Source organism: Gadus chalcogrammus, chromosome 9, assembly GCF_026213295.1.
Source record: "Gadus chalcogrammus isolate NIFS_2021 chromosome 9, NIFS_Gcha_1.0, whole genome shotgun sequence".
In the NCBI taxonomy this organism is placed as follows: domain Eukaryota; kingdom Metazoa; phylum Chordata; class Actinopteri; order Gadiformes; family Gadidae; genus Gadus; species Gadus chalcogrammus.
Genome location: NC_079420.1, coordinates 14,222,571 through 14,244,838, shown reverse-complemented (window position 1 = coordinate 14,244,838; position 22,268 = coordinate 14,222,571). Strand labels below are relative to the sequence as shown.

Here is a 22,268-nt window from a genome sequence, read left to right as displayed (position 1 = left end):
GTGATCAGGATTGGGTCGTGCTATCGGTACCTATCTTACGCCGACGACAAGGCCAGCAAGACATACCTGCTTTATATTCAGAAGCTCAAGATACTCTCAGTATATCACTAACTGCGTCCACCGTGCTCTATGATCATGCATGGACTGAATGTGGTCAGCCGAGATCTTCCTTAGGAAGATGATCATGGAAGAAATATTATATGTATTCATAATATATATATATTATGAATACAGTATGAAACATGAAATCATTTATATAGGCCTACCAAATGGAGTCAAATGTTATGATGGTATATATATATATATACAATGGATATATATATATATATATATATATATATATATATATCCATTGTGTGTGTTGAATCGTTATTATGGTTAATTATTAATTATATGATATATTAAGAGAAAACATAACACATGGTCTAAAAATAATTTGACATCAAATGGAACACACATCAATAATCTCGGTAACAGGAAATCCATTAATTAAAACGTAAATTAATACACAGAAGACAACATAGAAAACAATCACACACACACACACACACACACACACACACACACACACACACACACACACACACACACACACACACACACACACACACACCATCTCATGAAAACAAAAGTTTCAGTATCTCAGACAATGTGAATAATGTGTTGACTATGCAGAGTCTGCCCCTGAAGGTGATACTCTAATCAGCTAATTAACTCGAAACACCTGCAAAGGTTTCCTGAGCCTTTAAATGGTCTTTCAGTCTGATTCAGTATGCTTCGCAATCATTTGGAAGACTGCTGACTTGACAGGTTTTAAGTCAGCCTCTACAAGGAGGTTAAGCCTCAAAAGTTCATTGCTAGCTGGCTGTTCACAGGGTGGTGTATCCAAGCATATTCATAGAAGGTTGAGTGGAAGGGAAAAGTGTGATAGGAAAAGGTGCACAGAGATAAAAGCAACAGGGATAAAGGATTGTCAAGCAAAGCTCATTAAAAAAATTGGGGAGCTTCAGAAGGAGTGGAGACTGAGGGAGGAGTCAGTGCCTCAAGAGCCACACTGCGCACATAGATCCAGGTCATGGCTACAACTGCGGCATTCCTCGTGTCAAGCCACTCCTGAACCAGAGTCAGCGTTAGAAGCGTCTTACCTGGGCTTAGGAGAAAAATAAGTGCTCTGTTAATCAGTGGTCTAAAGTCCTTATTTCAGATGTACAGGTTCAGAAGTACATTTTGCATTATAAGGAAGGATGGACAGGCACATAATCCAAGTTGCTTGAAGCCCAGTGCGAAGCTTCCGTCAGGTCCAGAGATGATTTGGGGGAGCCATGTCATTCTCTGGTGTTGGTCCACTGGGTTTTGGCAAGTCCGAAGTTAACGCAACGGTCTACCAGGAAAGAGTGCAGGAGCAACCTGGGCTTCCATAACTCAGCAGTGCCCTGGGCTGATCAACTCCACGCCACACCGCATTGATGCAGTAATTCATGCAAATACCCCAACCAAGTACAAGTGAAAATACAAGAACATACTTTTCAGAAGGCCGACATTTCCTTGTTAAAAATACTGAATTTTGTTTTTTTCTTGAGCTGTAAGCCATAATCATCAAAATCAAAAAAATAAAACAAATAAATGCTTAAATTATTCACTTTGGGTTTAATAATAAGTTTACATTTTTTAATTGAATTATTGCAATTAATTAACTTTTCCACAATATTCAAATGTATTGAGATGCACCTGTAGGTATCCAGTGACACAAATGTTAAATGAGGCCTACTCAACAGGTTTAGACGCTTTAATGGTTTCTATATGTTTGACTCTCGGCAAAAGGCTCCAGCAAGAAGACCTACCTGCACCTTAAAGTCATGTATCCACTATCACTTTTGACAACAGTCAATCTATCTCCATACACCCAACACACATTGGGTATTTTAAATAGGCTACTATAGCCTACATTAAAAAAAAGCAGGTTTATCTAAATCTCTTACCACAGAGACAATTCCATGAATTCAAACTAATATGCTGCAATATTTTAATTGGAAACACTTTAGAAAAATTAGTCAATTATAACAGACAACATTCATTGTTTCTCATTTCAGTCTTTATCCTCCAACATGCACTATTTTGACATGCAGAATATTTTCAATAAGTCCTTCATATCAAATGAATAGGTCAAACAAATGTTTTGGTGTCTATTAGGAAAGGCAAAGTATCCACTGGAAATGCCAGCCACAGGCATTTTGCATGCTCAGTGTTTGTAAGGCCATTAATACAGTAGGACTGACCATGTAACTGCCGATTGGAAATGGGATTGGAGAATGGGACTAAATGCCAAATCCCATCACATTAATCAGAGTGAAAATCTTGCCAATATAATATTTGCAGTCCAAATGACCTTATGGTAAGTGTTGACAATTCAAATGCAAAATATAAATATTGTTAATGTCAAGTATTTCTAACAAATGATTCAGAAATTGGCTTACGTTTTGATGCCTCCGGGTGTTGATATTATAAAGTCCTCCATTTCGTCAATAAATAATGTTAATGAGCAATTGCATGTTTCTCATCATTCTACCACTTTCAGATGTTGACATTCAGTGAAAGCCCATCAAGCCGCTATGAATAATGTAAACCAATTAAAAAAAATAAGTATGTACAGCATGTAGACAGAAATTCCCAATAATGTATGAACTTGACCTAGAAATTATAGTGAACAAAAACTCAGAATGTTATGAATAATATCTTTGAAGAGAAAAAAAAATGAATAAACATTTGTTCAAACCGTGAGAAAGGCTTCCCGATACAAAAAAAAGTTGTTCAACTTTGCAAGACATCAAACATAAAATGGCTCAATAATTCAGAGCAGCAGGTGGGTCACATTAGGAAAACAAGTAGCAATAATGAACCATTTAAAACACACGTGATGGGAAAGCCATTTTAAGGACCCATTTGAACGTTTCTTTTTTAAGGCACGAGAATAAATTTAAAGTGATGGTGCTGAGCCATGTTTGGTGACACAAGATCCTGGTTGGACATGAAGAGGAACTACAACATATGCATACTGGAAATACACAGGTAGCTGAGCAGCCTGTGGTTCCTCTGGTCCCGGTAATATGTTAACCTACTTTCTATTGACAAAAAAGAGACTAGCTGGAAATTATATTTCACGTGTTATTTCATAACCCGTGGTCGAACGTTATCTTCGAGGGGGGGGGGGGGGGGGGCACGTGCAAGGTGCTGGCTGAGAAAATAAGTCTCACAGCAAAGGCAATACCAAACAATTTCCTCTGACAGGTTTCAACGATATTAGAAACAGAAAACTATCTGGTTTCGACCAAGTAGTTGGGTTTCCAACTACTTACAGACTAAACAGAACTCTAACTGCAACCATTTAGTTTAACTGTGTGAAGAGTTGGGACGTGTTTTGTTATGCAGCAGCTGACAGCAAATGTGAAGGGTCATAAACGCCCGTCTGAAATTTGTATTCGAAGAAAAAGATAAAACCGAGGACGTCTATGATTAAAAACAGGATTAGATCTCCAGTCTTCAGGCCATGGTTTCCACTTCGGCCTTCCACAAAGGCCTTGATGAAAAAGCTGATAGCTTTTCAAGTTGTATGCATTTCTTAAAAATAGAAAAAAATAAATAATTAAGAATGGCACTAGCCAGGAACAGGAACAAGAATTGAAAAAGCAGTCAGTCATGAAACTAAAAATGAGGTCATACATTCATACAAATTCCGTAAAAAAGGACCACATTTCAATACGTGCACACAAAATAACAAGGTTTAAAAAGAACAGAGCAGACAACCTAAAAAAAAATAAAAAATAAAAGTCAGTTTCCGGTCATCACTACATCACAGCCGCCCATCCAGGGCATTGTTATTTCGAGGCCTTCGGCTCCGCAGCCCTGGGGCTGCAGGTCCAGATCTACTTGAGGCGCTGGATGAGGGAGTGTGTGAGTCCCAGGCTGTGAAGCTGGAGGCTGGAGAGCTGGGGCAGGCGAGGGTAGGCCTTCAGAAGCCGCTCCAACGTGAGCTCAAGCAGGCTGGGCACCACCAGCCACACCTTGTACAGGGAGCCCGTCCTCCGGTTCTCCGACAGGTTGACCACCCCGCCGTGCACGTACATGCACCCGGCCTGGGGGACGGCGGGGAAAGAGGCGTCCAGGGAGGCGTTACAGAGTGGAGCCATGGCTCGCTTATTTGGACTCCCAGCTAATCTGTTCTGGATTATGATGCCTATTGCCAATCATGCTCATAATTAAATATAGGCCTACATTTAAATACAATACCCTTTATTTTAAATAAAGAAATACATAAAATCACGTATTCTATTTGGATACAAGAGTCTCCACAATGACTATAGTAAAAAGAGGGCTGCAGTGGGATTAAAAGGTCAGACCTTTTAAAACAATAGCATTGAATACAGTGCACTAACCGGTGTGATGGCAGCACAGTGGAAATAAGCAGGCTCTGGCATGAGGGCGGGCAGTCTGCTCCACTGGTACGTCTGCAGGCTGATCTTCCACAGGTCTGACAGTATTTGTTCCCCGTTGTACCCTCCACATATAAACACCTCTGTGGGGAAACAGTGTGAACTGTGAAGGGCTGGTACCTAATAGTCCCCTCCCCCAATCTCTGCACAGGATTATCCAGGCAAACTTGAAACTTATTCTTACATGATTTATTCTGATTCCAACTTTTGAGAACTTGTTTTGAAATGTTTTTATGAAGGACTGCTGCCCACTGTTCCATTTACTTGAAACATGACACTGCCCTAACAACATGACTCAATTCTCTTTTTCCCATTCATGGATATCTAGGGCATGCGTGTGTGTGATTAATGATAAAAAAAATAAACTGAGGCTTTGTGAAGGAAAAGAGTGTAAGGTTTGTAGCAGGCGGATCAAGTGAAGGTATTAGCTTTATGAGGGATAGGCAGGTGAATCCTCAGTGTGTAAACTAGTAGAAGGAGTAGTTAGAGGACAGTCGGGAGTTTCAGATGGTCCTACCGTCTTTGACTTGCACACAGCTGTGACAGCGGCGAGCAGCAGGATAACCTTTTGTTCAGAGGTAAAAATAAACAAGCATGGGGATCAAATATGAGCTTAAAACCTCCTGCAAACTAGAATGTGTACACTCACACTCACACACCTATCTTTTCATGAGGTTTCGTGATGATCCTCTCCCAGCAGTTTGTCTCAAGGTTGTACGCATGAATCTGACAGATTTCAAGTGGCATTAAAATGACTGCACGACATGTTTTTGTTTATTGTGTTCATCGTCGTTGTTTGTTTGCAGGCAATATCTTTAATACCTTGTCTAGAGGATATGACGTCCAGGAAGTCCCGCCTCCTAGAATGTAGATCCTCTGTGTGTCGTGAGCGAGCTCATGTCTGTACCTGAGTGGTGGGGGTTAATCAAACATCCTTCAAACATCAGTATGAGAACCCATGGTGCTGGTCAGGGATTGGACTCACCTTTCCTCAGGGAGATCTGTGGGTGCATTCTTGGGTTTGAGGTGGACCCAGATTCGTGTGGACAGGTCCAGCCGGTGCAGGTCTGTGCTGTAGAAATAACCCGTCGTTCCTCCAAACACATACAGGTAGCCATTTATAATGACCATGGCCTGGCGGTGGAGGCAGAGTAAGAAGGAGTGACTAAATAGATATAGAATATGAGATGGAAAACACCTAGTCAGCTGGAACGCATCTTTAAGGGAAAAGTGAACCTTGGATTGGGGAATAAACCCTGGGCTAACCTGTCCGTAAATCCGGTTGGGTTTCTGGCCCCTGCAGTTCAGGAGGTTCCATCGCTTGTAGTGGATGTTACAAACATGGACGTCGTTGCCGTTGTTTTCACCGAATGGTATCCCCGTTCCGCCAAACACAAGCAGGTTGTTGCCGTGCATGACCGCTAGGAGACAGGAGAGCACAGAATACCAGGCTCAGGGCTTGGAGCTGCAGGACATCCAACCCGCTATTCAATGCGGGTCTCTCCCTGGTATGGAGGGTTAGGCTGAATTAACGTCCTTCGATCCCCTCTTCTGCAACGATCCACGTTGCGACTGGGATGTTTACAGCCCTACTTGCAGTCATATTTTCCTGTCACGTTAATGTGTACACAAGGGGGGCAGTGTAGCGTTTTCCGATACTAAATGTACGAATCCCCAGACTCCTCTTGTAAATATGTTGAAAAAATGAATTATGAAAGGATATGTATGATTTGGTGCACAAATCATAGAAATGCATTGACAAAGGGTTTGGTGACTCACAAGCAACTGACAATAAAGTTTTAATTTTGCCGTTTGTATTCAAATTATTGTATTCTCTGGCAGTCAAAAACTAAACAAAACAATGTTCCCGACCGATTTGTAAAGGGATTACTTGACGTGCGCGTTGCCATGCTGTGGCAGGACTGCAGGTATTTGCATATGTGTAGGTCATCGACTGCCTAAGGGGTGTTCTTTGAGAATGGAGGGTTCCTCTGTCTCTACCTGGTAGGGGGAGGTTAGGAGAGAAGGCCTGGGTCTCTACCTGGTAGGGAAGGTTAGGGGTTAAGCCTGTGTTTCTACCTGGGAGGGAAGTTTAAGGGAGAAGGCCTGGGTCTGTACTTGGTATGCAGGGTAGGCGCTGGACTCTACCTGGTATGGAAGCCAGGTAGAGTAGGGTAGGGTAGGCCTGGACTAGACCTGGTATGGAGGCTAGGTCTGGTCTACCTGGTATGGAGGGTCAGAGGGATAGGCCTGGTCTTTACCTGGTAGGGAGCATTATTGAGGGTAGGTTTGGTATACCGGGCATGCAGGGTGGAGGTGGGCCAGGCCATGATCTATTTTGTATGGAAGGGTAGGTCTGGTCTACTTGGTATAGAAGGTTTTTGAGGGTAGGTCCCGTCTCCCGGGCATGGAGGGTCTCTGCCTAGCTCGGAGGGATAGGGGGTTGGGGCCTACCAGACATTGAGGCCAGCTCAGTTGGCATATAGCCCTCGGTGCGGAGCTGCTGCCAGGTGGCCGTGGCAAAGTGGAACCTCCACAGCTCCCTGAACAGCGGGTAGTCCTCGTTCTCAGAGCCCCCGGCGTCATCAAAGTCTGGGTTGTAGCCTCCGAACACATAGAGGTTGGCGTTGTCTGCTACACAGCGGTGTCCGCTGCGGGCAGGGGGGGCATAATGACCTGGGGAGGGGGAGAGATGTTCAGCGTGAACACGTAGCTCATCCTCCCCCTTGCGCTGGCGTTCACGGCATAGGATTAACTTGAAGGCTTGTAGCTGCATCCTGCATGTACTTCTTGGGAATTAGGGATTGAGCCGACTTTTCTAACATACCCACCCACTTTACCTGACTTTTTTTTATTTATAATATCACCTGCTAGATGTCTACTATAGTTGGCTACTGGACTGCTGTATAATCCATTGTAAACAATGAAATGAGGCCCATTGTGAAGACCCCAGGGGAAAGGGGAAATTTTATTGAAAGACAATTGCAGTTCTCCAATTAAAATAACAACACATTCAGCGCAAGAATGCCTAGGTTTAAACTTAAGGTGAGGGGGTCTAAATGTTGAATGCAACATTTATTACTCATTCCAATGTTAAATGTGTTCTACTGGAGATATAAAATAGTGGTATGCTACTTAAATACTTCCACATATGAGTTTTATTCTCCATCTCTGTTGTATGTTTTCGAACAGGTTGCACCAACTTTCACATAGGCTTTACTTGTTCGTATAAGGTGTATAGGAGGGCATGTTTGGGAAAGGCGTAGATCATTGTGGTTGGGGGATCAATCTCTTAATAAACGGTCAAATGTCATAACATTTTACTCCACCTTCTCTCAGAAAACGGTTCGGGATCCGCAGGTTGGGGCATGATGGAGAGAAGATCCGACGAGCCTGAAGCCATCGCACTCTCTTCTTAGAGCCTTCAAACCAATGTATAATAGTTACACAAATAGCGAACACATCATTGGATGTATAGTTAGGAGTTTTTCGGACTGCAGTCGATGAGTGTATCAACTGCAGAATGTGACTGCATAAAAAAACTAATGTCAGATAAAATGTATTGGCTTCCGTAGCAATAGCTAGCTTTACTCGTTTTGCTGCGGTAGTCAAACTTGGCATTGCAGACGCTGCCTAATGCAATGCTGCATCATGCACAACCAGAGATAGATCTTCATAACGATAACGCCATGACGATTCGCCATTAAATCGAGGCATGCTTGACATATATGTGCTCTGCACTTGTGGACCATCTGCTTTTGTTTACAAACCTGGATCACGAATGGACAGCCTCCACGACAGTTTCTCGAATTTATTTAGTTGATTGAGGCCGCAGTTTCCCACACCTTCCACGATCGACATTATAAACGGAGTGCAAAAGCAAACACTATCGCAGACAGTGATAGTGCGCCACAGGTATTATGTTATTTTTGAAGCACCAATCAAGTCAAAATAAGTAAAAACCTGCTGCAACTCACACCGTCACAGCCAGCTGTAGTGCTCTGACCAATCCGGAGCAGGGGTGGGCGGTGCGTCTCCTACAAGGGCTGCAGGCGTCCAAAGAGAGCTCCATTTACCCAGCATATTGGATTCCATTCCAGACATTGCAACAATGGCAATATCTGGCACAGACGCACTCCTAACCGGTTTTCTCATCAAAGGATACATACATATACATGAATATACCGACAGATAGACCGACAGACAGAGACATAATCTGCTGTGTTTGTGTATGCACATACATTCATATATAGGGCTACATCATACGTACACACCAACTTTGCTGTGTATTTACATGCATACATACATATAATAACATTAAACAGTGTAATTGTCTGTCTTAATTGCTTCCCTATAGCATCCATACATCCAATAGTATATATTCAATTATGTATAACTCATCACTATATAACTGTGTAAAAAAGTATTCCGATTTTTTGTAGAACAGAAAGATGTACTTTTGGAACTCAGACAGGAATGTTTATTTGTATAGGCCATAGATAAATTACATTTATACTTTAATATAAGCACAACTAACGCTTTATATATAAGGAGGTTAAGATAGTGGGTTGTCTTGTTTCTTCATAACAATTGGTGATCAGCCACTAGTATAGTTGATATATGTTAGAAGCCAAAGTCTGTAGTTTTAATTTGTAATTTGCAAAATGACTTACCTATATGTACATATATGCGAACTACAAGTGCATTGGTGGGTCATTAAACCTCACAGCTATTAACACACAAAATAAGGATGGATTTGGGTCAGCACCTCGTCAAACTTGATATAGATTGTCATCTTAAACTACACAGAGAGTATCGCAAAATAGAGAGAATACCATGGCAATGTTCTGTGTTTACTCTAGTCAGTTATGCCTGCCTCTGCTGGGGCCCCTCCTCTCCCGACGCTCGTGTCGCTTGACGGTGATGTCACTCGCAGAGGCTGCTCAGGACAGGACAGAACTAGATAGGCAAGGGCTCTCAATGTGAAATATTGCCACGAAAACCATCGTTAAAACAAAGTGAGTGATTTGATTACTATGAGAACCCGTTTATGGACAGACTGGTAAGGCTGCTGGAGTATTCCAGGGTAGTTGCATTGTCAAGCTAAAACTGTTCTTTAGAACCATAGGTTAGCCAGTGTACTTTTGAAAAACAGATTACAAAAATGTCGTCTCCGAGTCCGGGCAAGAGGCGAATGGACACCGACGTGGTGAAACTGTATCCTTTTCACAACATCCACCAGATCGCCCTGATTGGGAATCCAACTTTTGTCTGTATGCTTCACAGCTGCCAGCTCGAGTGTGTTGTTTACGTCGTAGGCAATTGTTTTATTTGATTTTAAATGCATCGAGTATTTGTGTATAGCTAGCTGGATTATATGTGGTTTTATGGTTCTATGGTAAAACTATAAGCGACGGTTATTTCTGGAACAAGCATCGAGTCCGAGTCTGCTCACGCAATGCGTTAGCAAGCCAACTATTTACCTGTTTTGAGCTAAGCTACGGATTTGTTTTAAATGCCTTCACAGCCAACCCTGGTTTTTCATGTATTTCTGGTTAATCTAATTTATACCATAATAAACAGACGTTTCTCGTTGTGATTTGTCACATATCGAACCGAGGCCATCTGTAAACGCTGACCTCTGTAACTAAGCTGCAATTCGCGTCAAACATTGTTAGCATTAGCCAGCTAACAGTAAGTTAGCTTGATAATCCTCCTTAGTTTGGAGTCAACAAACACCGCGAGACATTGAACAATTTCTGTATTATTTGAAATAGCTTAGGTCGGAAAATGGAGGATTGCTTGAATGTCGGCAATTAAATCATTTTTGGAGGATTCGTGTTCGTTGGCACTGACAAATTCTCAAATAGCGTCAGCGTTAAACTATTTTCCTACAGATCTTTTGTTGTGTATTTAGTTGCACAATCGTTGGCCTGTTTTTGCCGTCGAACCATAAGTTCATATAATTGCTTTTTTATGGATTGTATTTGTAGTAAACTAATTTCATGACATTCACCAAACCCAAAGGTAGACGTGCTCTTACGTTAATTACATAATTATCATGGAAATACTTGATCCAAATCGTTTTGTCGAATTTGGTCCATACAAGGATATCATTTAATATCAGACTATTTACTTGAAAATTCACACATTATCTTAGTAGTTCGTTGTGGGTTTAAAGACGACGAAACATTTTAACACACAAGTTTGTTGCCATTAAAGGCCCTGGCAGCATGAGCTGAATTGTTTTGTTTTTGTCCTGCAGCTCAATCCCGCATTCTGATTGGTCCGCCTGTTACCATCCGGAACATGGTAGAGGGCGGATCTTAGTGACAGCTGATCGAGGAAAAACAAACGCGCTGTACTGTGTGCACATGCAGTGGTTGGGGGTTGGGCAGAAATCCCCTTTTGTTGACGAAGCTACATGTTATGGAAATAATAAATTAATGTTTAATGATACATTTAAATGAAAGTGTTTTCAAATAAAGAAATAATATAAGTGAAGCAGTAAATAAAACGATCTATGAAATAATTTGGACTACACTTGGTCCTCCATAATATATTTAATACAATGTAGAAGCGAATATTTAAATGTTGCATGATAATCACAGCTAAATGGCTCTATATATTTATAGATCTAGATATGATATGATATTTCTCAAGCCTTTATTTTTCCCATTACACAGTGAAACTGCTCTCATTTTGTTTGCCGCCTAGTTCATCTAACAGTTGCAATGGCTTTAAAGTCCTGCAATTTAAGTGCTCTTACTCAGTAGGGCTTTAAGAACTTTGGTATAAGAGCCCTGGATCCGTCATGTATCGTCAATTCAATGTTAAAGTTGGGCTATTTAAGATTTTTCTTACATTCCCACTTTACTTGACATTTTTGCTATTTATAATAAATAATAATCACCTGCTGCTAGATGTCTAATAGCTTGGCTACTGGGCTGCTGTAGAATCCATTGTTAACAATAGGGTTAGGGTTATTGTTTCCAACAATCACCAATTAAAAGAACACATTCAGTGTGAGAATGCCTAGGTTTAAAGTTAAGGTTACTGGCTGTAACCCATGTATACATTTTGACACCTAAATTGCTTTGTCAAATGACCAAGAATCATCAGTGAAGCATCAGGCGAAGAAGTTCTCTATTTACATGTTAAACAGAGAGTCTGGTGTTGTTTTTCTGTGATCAAGTCATATCCTGAGAGTCGGGTGGGGTTGAACTGAGCTGCAATCTTTTATCAACCAGACATTTGGGTGGCGTTGAAATGAGCTGTGATCTAGTTACAACCAGAGAGTTTGGTGGTGTTGAAATGAGCTGTAATCTAGTTACAGCCAGAGAGTTGGGTGGTGTTTAACTGAGCTGTGATCTAGTTACAACCAGACAGTTGGACTGTGTTAAACTGAGCTTGGTGCTAGCTAAAAGCAGAGTCAGCTTTTGTTTATTTAAAGATCCCCATTAGCGGAGAACGCTGTAATCAGCTATCCCTCCTGAAAATTCTTGTTACAACCAGATAGTTGTGTGGTGTTTGACTGAGCTGGGTGCTAGTTAAAAGCTTTGTCAGCTAATTCTTTTTTTGTTTCTTTAAGGATATTTCATTAGCTGAAAATGCTGTAATCAGATACCCGTCCTGAAAACCTTTCTTGTAACCAGACAGTTGAGGATTGTTGATTTGAGCTTTGATCTAGTTACAGCTAGACAGTTGGGTGGTGTTGAACTGAGTTGTAATCTAGTTCAAATTAGATGTTTCGGGTGTGTTGAACTGCGCTGCAATCAAGCAACAGCTAGACAGTTGGGTGGAGTTGAACTGAGATGGAATACTGTGGTTAAAACTAGATGTTTGGGTGGTGTTGAACTCAGCTGTGATCTAGTTAGAACCGGACATTCGGATGATGTGGAACTAAGCTGTTATCTAGTTACAACCAGACAGTCGGGTGGGGTTGAACTGAGCTTGGTGCTAGTTAATAGCGGAGTCAGCTTTTGTTTATTTGAGGATCCCCATTAGATGAAAACGCTGTCATCGTTTCAGCCTTCCTGAAAATAACACAACATACATATAACATAACAGACTTGTTTAACCTGATACAACCAGAGAGTCCATGTTGTTGAACTGAGTAGATCCACTCCTCGCCTCTGAATTATTGATCTGAATGTCATGAGTCTTGCTACTGGAGCCTGTAGGCTAACCCTGTCCAGGTGTCCAGAGTTCCTCTAACGTTATACACTGTAATTCCCTTTGCTGTTTTTTTCTGTTTCCGGTTGACCCTTGTTGCACTATTATTATGTCCTTTTGTTGTAAAAAAAAATATGGCGTTAGCAGTTTTGGTTGTTTTGTGTAGTTTCCTTTACAAACCCCACAGCATTGAAAGCAAGCATGAGGTCACCATCCTCAGCGGACTGAACGAGTTTGTGGTGAAGTTTCACGGCCCACCAGGAAGTATGTGCCAGACACCTTCACCCCCTTCTTCCATTTTGATAAAAAAGTTTCAGATTAGCTAACACTGAGTCTTGATGTCGTTGTTTTTCAGCACCGTATGAAGAAGGAGTTTGGAAGGTGCGCGTGGACCTGCCGGATAAGTACCCCTTTAAATCCCCGTCAATAGGTAGGTGTTCAAGTACCATAGAACCTTTTTACCTTTATTACCCAGCATGCTTTGCATCACAGAGCCTTTTAACATGACCTCTATGATTAACCTGTGTTCATTTATTTACAGGGTTCATGAATAAAATATTTCACCCCAACATCGATGAGGCGTGAGTAGGACTTCTGACTTTCAGACATGTTTGTAGTGTCTTATCCATGATAAGTTCCACTAACAATGGACTATATGCACTTGAGTTGTGATGTAACCATAATGTTGTATACATTTTATTAAGCCATTATCATGACTGTGCTACAAAATGCTTTCTACAAATATGTTAATTGCAGAACTTGCAGAACAATTTTTCGCCATTCGACTTATCACCTTAATTCAAAGTTGCTTTCGTGTATGGATGTGGTTCTTTCCAGGTCAGGAACTGTGTGTCTAGATGTCATCAACCAGACTTGGACTGCTCTGTACGGTACGTGATGTATTGCATATATTCAACCTTCATAATTACGCTGGTCATTAGAGTATTGGGCTTGTACATCATCACGTCACATCGCAATGGCCTTCGCCATTTTAGGAACATAAGCGTACCGTACCAGAGTGGTAGTTGGAATATAATGCAGTCATCCATACATTTGTTATGTTGATAGAAATAATTTGTAGCCTGGTTCTGCCAGTCTATCTTGCAAGGTCTTTTCAATTCCTTTCACAAGAGGGTCTGACCTTTTGGCCTACACACTACAGTTGATTAGTAGCTATGACTTGACAGATAAAACCGTCAGCCAATGAGATTAGTGTAATGTCACCAACGGAGCAAGTTGATACAGCTCATTCCAAAACAGGTTGAAAAACGTCATACACATGGCTTATGTCTTACACCGCTTTGCTGGCATTGATACGGCCGGAAATATGCTCTGCTGCAGTGCCCAAACCTTTCCTTACCAGCATACTATGCTTACTAGCATGCTTACTAAGACTTCCCATCTGTACATTTAAAAACAAGCATCGTAAATGAGACCACACATGTATACATTAACTCACTAGCATGGTAACCGACCATGTATACTTGCTTACTAGCAGGTCACCGTCTCTAAGGATCTATATGTGACAACTGTACTGTACTTTGTACAACATGCATAAATCTGTGAGTTGCATTTGAAAGGTGGAGACAGTTTAGAGCCCTGAAGGATTTAAAGAATTTAGAAAAACACATTGCTGTTCATTATGTGCACTTGGTGTCCTGAACCTGGTAACCCACAATTCTGGGTTGGAAGGGGCATTATTGGAGACAACTCTCCAATATTTGGAATTACATACACAGTGCCCAACTTAAACTGTGTAAACTTTACATATTGTACCTTTTTAAGGCCAGTGTAAAACATATTTCCTTGATACATTCCTATGTTAAACATGATCTCAAATTATATTCATGAGTTAATGTAAGCAGCTTTGTTGAGTCAGCTTTTCCAACATTGGTATATTGTAATGGTATCAGTTTGAAGTGGGGGTGATTTGTTGGAGTGCAGTGTGCAAGAGACTATTTTTAAATAGTAGAGACATCACACACTCTTCCACAAAGAACTGTTTGTTTGTAAAAATTGTCCCAATTTCATCGTTGAAACAGGACACATTTTGTTTTCTCTATCTATTTATGTATTATGGGGTGCCAGGATAGTCAGTTATTTATTTAAAGGAGACATATTATGGTGTTTTCACAACAAGTAAACATAGTATTTGAGTTCCAGAAAAAAAATATTTTAAGCTGTTTGCTTGAAATAGCTTTAAGGGGAAAAAATCTCACCTACCGCTATTCCCCTCTGTTTCAGTCCCTTCAGAATGCACTGTTTCTGGTGTCTGTAGCTTTAATGCAAATGAGCTGCTGCCCATTGACCAATGAGCTGTTAGACTGAACCACAGCATGGAGGAGAAGGGATTGTTGCCGTTGGTAGACTCCTGGAGCTCTATATCTATTATAATAATAATAATATTAATAATATTATCTATGGGTATTTATATAATATTATATCTTATATCAAGGCCAAAAGCTATGTGTGCCTCGGATGATATTATTAATCATAAAGACAGCGTCTGACATCTCTGGCACTTTCACAACAAGTAAAGACTCGTAGTGGGGGATATCTCAGCCATGGTTGAGCCTTGACTCTCTGAAATTTTCCAGCTGCTCCGTAGGGTGTCCTCCGGGAGCTGAAAAGTCTGGCGGGGGTAGCTCGGCGGCAGTCCGGCAGCTCAGCTCCAGGAGTACAATTCCTATCTCCTCCATGTCTCCTCCTCCGGCGGCAGTCCGGCAGAGAAAGGGATTGTACTCCCGGAGCTGAGCTGTCGCCGAGTTCGCACCGCCGGAGATGCTCGTCCACAAAATCTTAGCTATGCTCTGATTTGAGGGCAGTGGGGAAGTGGGAGGTAATATTCAACTGTGCCCCCTTCCTACGTAGAAGCGGGAGCCAAAACTGACTCGCTTGTTCGGTAACTGTAGGCGGTCCACTTTCAGAAATGCATATCTCACTCAAAAAATCATGTGCAGACTTTTTTCAAATCCCAGGAAAAGTGTTGTTTTCATAATATGTCCCCTTTAATGATCTGCTGTATGATCTGATCTGCTGTAAGGGTAAAAGTCAGAAAGTGAATGCAACATCAAATGCTATTTACGAAGAGCTACATTCCATGTTTTATTTATGTCCTGACTAGTTAACATAAATGTATATCAATTCCATCAGTTCTTCTGCTCAGTGGGATTCTTCTTCTGCCCTCTATTTAATTTATTTTGAGAGTGTCTGAGTATGATTCATTTGCCCAGAGAAAAAAAAGTTCAATATTATAATGCACTCTTAAATGCAAATGAACCCAGATGGTGGGTTGATGTCCGAACTCCCTTTCATCTACAGAGGAGCAAACCATGTAATATAACACCCTACTTGGGTTTTGATATAAATCAGTGAGATAGACCTCTAGTGTTGGATCTAGAAACTCCACATTATTTCTTTGAAGTCCCATATGGTCCAAAGATGAAATAAAAATGCATTCCGGCTTTTTTTTTCTAATGAAACCGGATTTGAGGGTGTAATGATAGATTTATGCCCTGCCACAATGATTAAATCAATATCATTAATGGTTTAATTTGTTGACCTTATTGCCCACACTTTGTGATTCATTCAAGGTCAAAAAAAGTAAATATATTTCCATTCCCTTAATTCTTTAGTCTGACCCATCCTATTGATGGACTAGCTCTATCCCTTGCGTGTGCATTCTGAATTTGCAGCCAGCCACTGTTCCATTGTGGTCTTCCCATTATGCCATTCGGGCCCAGAATTGTTAAGGTCATCCTCCAGGGGGCTCTCTTGTACAACAAAAGTGTCACCAGCCTAGTAGTATTTAACTGGATGATGTGGGTGTGGGTGTTGGGCAACTAACCAACGTGTGCAACCACTTACCAAAAAAAACCAATCTGCAGACCCCAGGTTCTGTTCCCTATATTTACTCAGCACTTGCTTTTTCAGAAACCAGGACTTGCAACACATGGAGTTTTTTGTAGCTACTCCGCTATTGATTGTACGCTTCTATTTGTTGTCAGCCTCACAGTGTTGGCACACAATGTAATGTTATCGTTCTGCTGTTCCAACAGACCTCACCAACATCTTTGAGTCGTTTCTGCCCCAGCTGCTGGCCTACCCCAACCCAATTGACCCTCTCAACGGCGACGCAGCTGCCATGTACCTGCACCGGCCCGAGGACTACAAACACAAGATCAAAGGTCAGTTCTTCGTCAGACTTACACATATTTAAAACCACAACAGCGCTATGTGGTGGATCAGTCCATAAATGTACACAAACCACAGCACAAGACTGAAAAGTGCAAGATCTGGTCCGCTCTATTAAAAATACAGTATGTTGACAAACATATCAATGTAGGGCTGTTCGATATGATTCTATATATTTAGTATATTCTACACGTGAACCTCCTTAGATGGCGCAATTTGATTGGTTCGCTATCTCAGAATATTTGGCAATATCCCATGATTGAGATCTCAAACTCGGGATATTGTTTTTATTGCAAAATGTCCCGCTTTGTTTGCTAACAAAAACAAAATAATCCCCTCAGGCTCCGTGAATAGTGGGGAGTAGCTTAGTAGTGGGCTATTCCAGTGCACTATTCACTTCGCCTTTGGCGAATAATTGTTAAATATATCGGAGTGAAAAATGGATGTGCACTGGAGCTCCGTCTGAGGAGCAGATTATTTTGATGTCCGTGTCCCGAGTGAGGGTTCTGCTCAGTATAAATGTTTGGCACATTTCAAACATTGCTCTTTATCACTCATACACAACGACGGTACTCAAAAAATATTTTTAAGTTGTCGTGGGTCGTTAGTTGAACGACTGAAAGTAGGGTTCAGATTTTACCGGGTGCAAACATTTATACTCTCTTCTGGCTGTCCAAAACAAAGCGCTACTCCATCTCCCTGCTCCACCAATAGCGATGACGTGAGGCGAGTCTCCGCACAGGAGATCCACTAAGAGGACTGCACGTCTTTGCATGCGCGTTGACAGCAGAAGGAGCGTGTCCAGGTCTCTGACCAGCGGCGTAGATCTTTGCATACGGGCTAACTCAGTGGGTCATTTGGAAGGGTCATCGTCTGATTCTAGCCATCCATTGCTGAAGAATGTTTGTTTGCTAATTCTGTTTGCGATTCTGGTTTCTATGGTGAAGGGAGGGAGGAACCGCATACAGCCGTTGAATACAATCTGTCGGTGTACATTTGCATATAAAGAGAGAGATATTGGAAGTATATTTCATGTATCAATGCAAAACTCAGTGACTCGTGATAGAAAACTAACACCAGCTAGCTTATGCTTCAAGACCCTTCTTGGTATCCCATGACTTTATACACTGCAACAGTGTATATGTGTAATTAAACTGCATTACAGATTAAATACATTCATATATCTGAGTTTGTACATCCTCAAAGTCCGAAACTTTGTATTCATTCAGCTGCACCATTGCTGTAATGTGTACTGTAATTCACCTGTCACTAAGTCATGCCCCCCTTCGTTATCATGACGAACTCTGAAAAACAAACCAGACCAGATAACGAAAACATATGGATAAATGTCAGCTGAAACTATATCAAAGCAGGTTTTGGAGAAGTTTTGTGCAGAAATGGTTTAATTTCTTCCAGAATCAATCGAAAGGGACTGCATTACGCAGTCCCTTTCATACAGAGAGTGAAAAACTTAAATGTAGTTGGTATTCTGGGATGCAACACAGTCAGATCCACATTACACACTTTTTCTTTCCCAAGTCCCGTTGTGGCTTGGGAAAAGGGATGAGATGTACCCCATTCTGCAGCCTCTCGGGAGACCGACTTTCCGTGTTACATGTACCCCAAGCACATCGTTTGACCATGTTTATTTATATTTTCCACAAACAACTTAAATCCATTAAATTGTTATATTATACCTCCTCCCTGTTGTTTTAAATGGAGGGTCAATGTGGGTTAATAAAATCCACCCATTACATCGACTTGAAAGAATATAAAGGAATCCATGCACATAGACATAACTTACTTGTGATTCCAATGGATTTGATCCAACATAATTGACTGATGCTTACATCCACACCTAAATAAACCTTTGTACAATAATTATAAGCAAATTATAGATTTTGTACATCGCTTTACGGTTTTAGTTCTAGGTTAGATATAGGCTTGGTGTTGTTAAGGTCAGTGTAGGACCGGGGTCAGAGCATTGAGTCATGGGGATAACCACCGTGTCTGTTCTCCCCCAGAGTACATCCAGAAGTATGCCACGGAGGAGGCGCTGAAGGAGCAGGAGGAGCGCGCCGGAGACTCCTCGTCCGAGAGCTCCATGTCAGACTTCTCCGAAGACGAGGCGCAGGACATGGAGTTGTAGTGGAGAGGAGGAGCCCTTTCTCCTCCTTCTCCCCCCTCCTTCAGACTGTTTTTCCTAAAGACTAACTCTCTCGAGCTGGGACACCTCTCCCCTCCGGATGAGACAATATTTTTTACAATAAAAAAAAAAAGAAGAAATTATGGATTTTTATCTCAAACAAGGAGCTGCAGTGTGAAAAACAGCAAGTGGTTGTAAAAGCCCAGCCCAGCAATCTGTCCCACCCGCACACACTCAAACACTGAATGTGCTCCTGTGCACACGCGCCCTCCAGGATACTACAAGCCACAGTAAGGACCGAACCATCCACTGTACACGCTCCTTGCTACGACGCCCCTTGCTAAAACTAGCCCCCAGCTGAGGCTTTCTCCTTGCTTAGGCTACCCCCATGCTATGGCTATAGCCCCTTTGCTAGAGCTAGCCCCTTGCTTAGCCAAGCCACTTGCTAAGGCTAGCCCCATGCTATGTCTAGCCCCCTGTTAAGGATAGCCTTAACTAAGGCTAGCCCCGTCCGAACAACCACCAGTGTCATCAACCTTCAGTGAGACCGCGATAGGTCAGGGAGTTAGGATGGGAGGAAAACGGCCGCCATTTTGAAGCAGACTACATGGCCGCAAGATAGAGAGGCTGACATCTCTGAAAATCCCTCAATGTCTATTGTTTGAATTGCCCCCCGCTGCTTTGCGTTTAACGTCGGCTCTCCCTCAGAGAGCATGACAATTCACCAGGACTTGCCGCTATCAACGTTAAAGAGTTAAGCTTACAGTTTGTTTAGATCTTGCGCTCTCATGTCCCTCTCGGAGTACGCCGACCACGACGTTCTGTGTAGCACTGGGTTTAGCCCTCTTCTAGTAGGGAACATTACCGGACAGCCTATCCCCCTCAAATGTATTTATTTTACCCCAATGGAAAGATTTACCGGCACTTGAACATTTGTGGTGTGTGTGTGTGTGTGTGTGTGTGTGTGTGTGTGTGTGTGTGTGTGTGTGTGTGTGTGTGTGTGTGTGTGTGTGTGTGTGTGTGTGTGTGTGTGTGTGTGTGTGTGTGTGTGTGTGTGTGTGTGAAAAGGGGGAGGGGCTCTCTGTTAGGAAACCATTTGTCATTTAACAAGCATTTCTTTAATATATGTATGCCTGGCGGAACAGTACGGTGGTATAGGACAAGACGGAGCCAGCCTTGTACAGAGGGGATGGGTGGGGTTGGTGACGTTAAGGGTTGGGTTTCAATGTTATGGGTTGGGTTGTGATGATTTGGTGTTTGTGCTGTTGCGAGTACGTGGGGCAGGAATGTCCATTAGTCAAACTCTTTGATTCATCCCTATGCCTGTAGCTTGTTTCTATCATAGGTTTTTTGACTTGCATAGGGGTAAGTTGTTTTCAACCTGGGTGAGTCCTCATGATGTATAGTTTAATACTAAGGTCCTTACACGGTAGTGGATAAAAGAAACAAGCATCATGTTAAGATATGACTCTTGGAGCCTGACGGTCCCATTGTGGCAGCCCTGTGAGTGTTGTTAACCTGTTGCTCAAAGCTCTGCACTTCCCCAATGAGCCATCCCCCCCGCTTCACAAAGTTAGTTCACCTGTCATTTAGAGGAGCTCTTGGTTGCTTGATCACCATCCAGTGTTTGTTTTAGACTAATGGTGCGCATTGATTTGGGCTAACATCTGGAGTAACCAGGCTGACGTCTGGTTAACGTCTGGAGTAACCCTGTTGACATCTGGTGTAACACTGTTGACATCTGGAGTAACCGGGCAAACATCTGGAGTAACCAGGCTAACATCTGGAATATCCAGGTTTAAATCTGGGGTAACCATGTAAAAATCTGGTTGCCCTCTGGAGCAACCAGGTTAAGATCAGCTAACCTCTGGAGTAACCAGGGTAACATCTGGTTAACATCTGGAGTAAACAGGCTAACATCTGGACTAACCAAGCTAACATCTGGACTAACCACGTTAAAATCTGGTGTACATCTGAAGTAACCATGTTAACATCTGGAGCAACCATGTTAACATCTGGAGTAACAAGGTAAACATCTTGAGTTAACTGTAAACATCTAGTTGACCTCTAGAATTACCAAGCAAACATCTGGATTAACCAGGCTGACATCTGGATAACATCTGGTGTAAGCAGGCTAACACCTGGCTTACCCTTGGAGTAACCAAGTTAACATCTGGAGTTACCAGGCTAACGTCTGGTTTACATCTTGAGTTAGCAAGTTCATGAGGATGGATCTGACCTACAGTGATCTGAGTTCAATTTAGTGGTTCAGCTGATTCCTTTGTTTTTCAGAGAACGGCGTAATGGATCTGAGGGATCAGTTGAGGGCGTTGTCTCTTATATGCATGAAAACTGTCTGGAAACAAGGCATTCAAAATGTATTTAGTGTTAATGTTGAGGCTCCCGTGAACTGTTAAAGTATTACTGGCTTAAAGCTTATGGTTTACATCTTAACTCTCATGAAAATCAGCTAGAGTGATGCGGTCACTAAGAAAACAAATATCTTATTCTACTTATTTTAATTAATGAACCAAAATAATCCCTATTGTTTGTAGTTATTGGGTTGTTCCATAAAGAGTATTTCCATAGAACAAATTAGATGCCCCAGAGCGAAATGTTAATCATAAACGTGTTTAAAGTCTAAATTTATTAGTTTGAATATTTTACGTTGGTAACCAAATAAATAGAGGACGGATCGAGGGACAAGACGCAGGAGAACCTTTTCTTTAAACAAACAGAACCACTGTGCGAGTTTCACCTTGACTAATTATCATATTACCCATTTTATTTTACTAATGTACGGCATACAGTATATTTGCCGAAGATTTGTTTAAATGTTTTTATTTTGTGTTATAACCCTGATGTCAAAGATACAAGTCATGATGGCCCAATATTTTAAAAGCAAAAAAGAATAAATGTGCTTCCCTTGTATCTTGAATAAAATAAACAAATAAAACAAAGGGTGATTTATGTTATTTGTGATTTTGTGTATATGAATGTGTTGGATCCCATGTGACAGACCTTTTTTCTTTTTTGAAAACATCTTGCATATGTCGCAACCAGGATCTCTGAATATCTTTAAAGTTCGTTTGTTCGGTATTATAACAACAGACTCATTGTGGGTTTGAACCTTCTCTGTGGTTGGCGTATTGACATTTTTTTTTCACAGCCTACTTCAGAGTTATGTAAACACAGTGAGGAGGATGCAAAATAATTAAGACTAGAGCAGTATTTTCTCCCAGCGAGTTATAGTCTGCAGCTAATCG

At 41.7% G+C, this 22,268-nt stretch overlaps 2 protein-coding genes across 2 annotated transcripts; one reads left to right on the top strand and one right to left on the bottom strand.

Annotated features, from left to right (window-relative positions):
* Window positions 1-1,647: 1,647 nt before the first annotated feature.
* LOC130388748 (kelch domain-containing protein 10-like) lies at window positions 1,648-8,497 on the bottom strand. The gene is made up of 10 exons (XM_056598247.1): window positions 8,258-8,497; window positions 7,817-7,909; window positions 6,942-7,163; window positions 5,754-5,908; window positions 5,473-5,621; window positions 5,310-5,394; window positions 5,147-5,213; window positions 5,005-5,052; window positions 4,431-4,570; window positions 1,648-4,130 (listed from the first exon to the last, which is right to left on the bottom strand). The coding sequence occupies exons 1-10, from the start codon at window positions 8,346-8,348 to the stop codon at window positions 3,921-3,923; spliced, it is 1,260 nt and encodes a 419-aa protein (XP_056454222.1). The 5' UTR covers window positions 8,349-8,497; the 3' UTR covers window positions 1,648-3,920.
* An 896-nt stretch (window positions 8,498-9,393) lies between these two features.
* Window positions 9,394-21,961, top strand: LOC130388751 (ubiquitin-conjugating enzyme E2 H-like). The gene is made up of 7 exons (XM_056598250.1): window positions 9,394-9,704; window positions 12,850-12,926; window positions 13,018-13,092; window positions 13,204-13,243; window positions 13,500-13,552; window positions 16,721-16,849; window positions 18,881-21,961. Exons 1-7 carry the CDS (start codon window positions 9,652-9,654, stop codon window positions 19,003-19,005), a joined length of 552 nt encoding a protein of 183 aa, XP_056454225.1. The 5' UTR covers window positions 9,394-9,651; the 3' UTR covers window positions 19,006-21,961.
* Window positions 21,962-22,268: the final 307 nt, after the last annotated feature.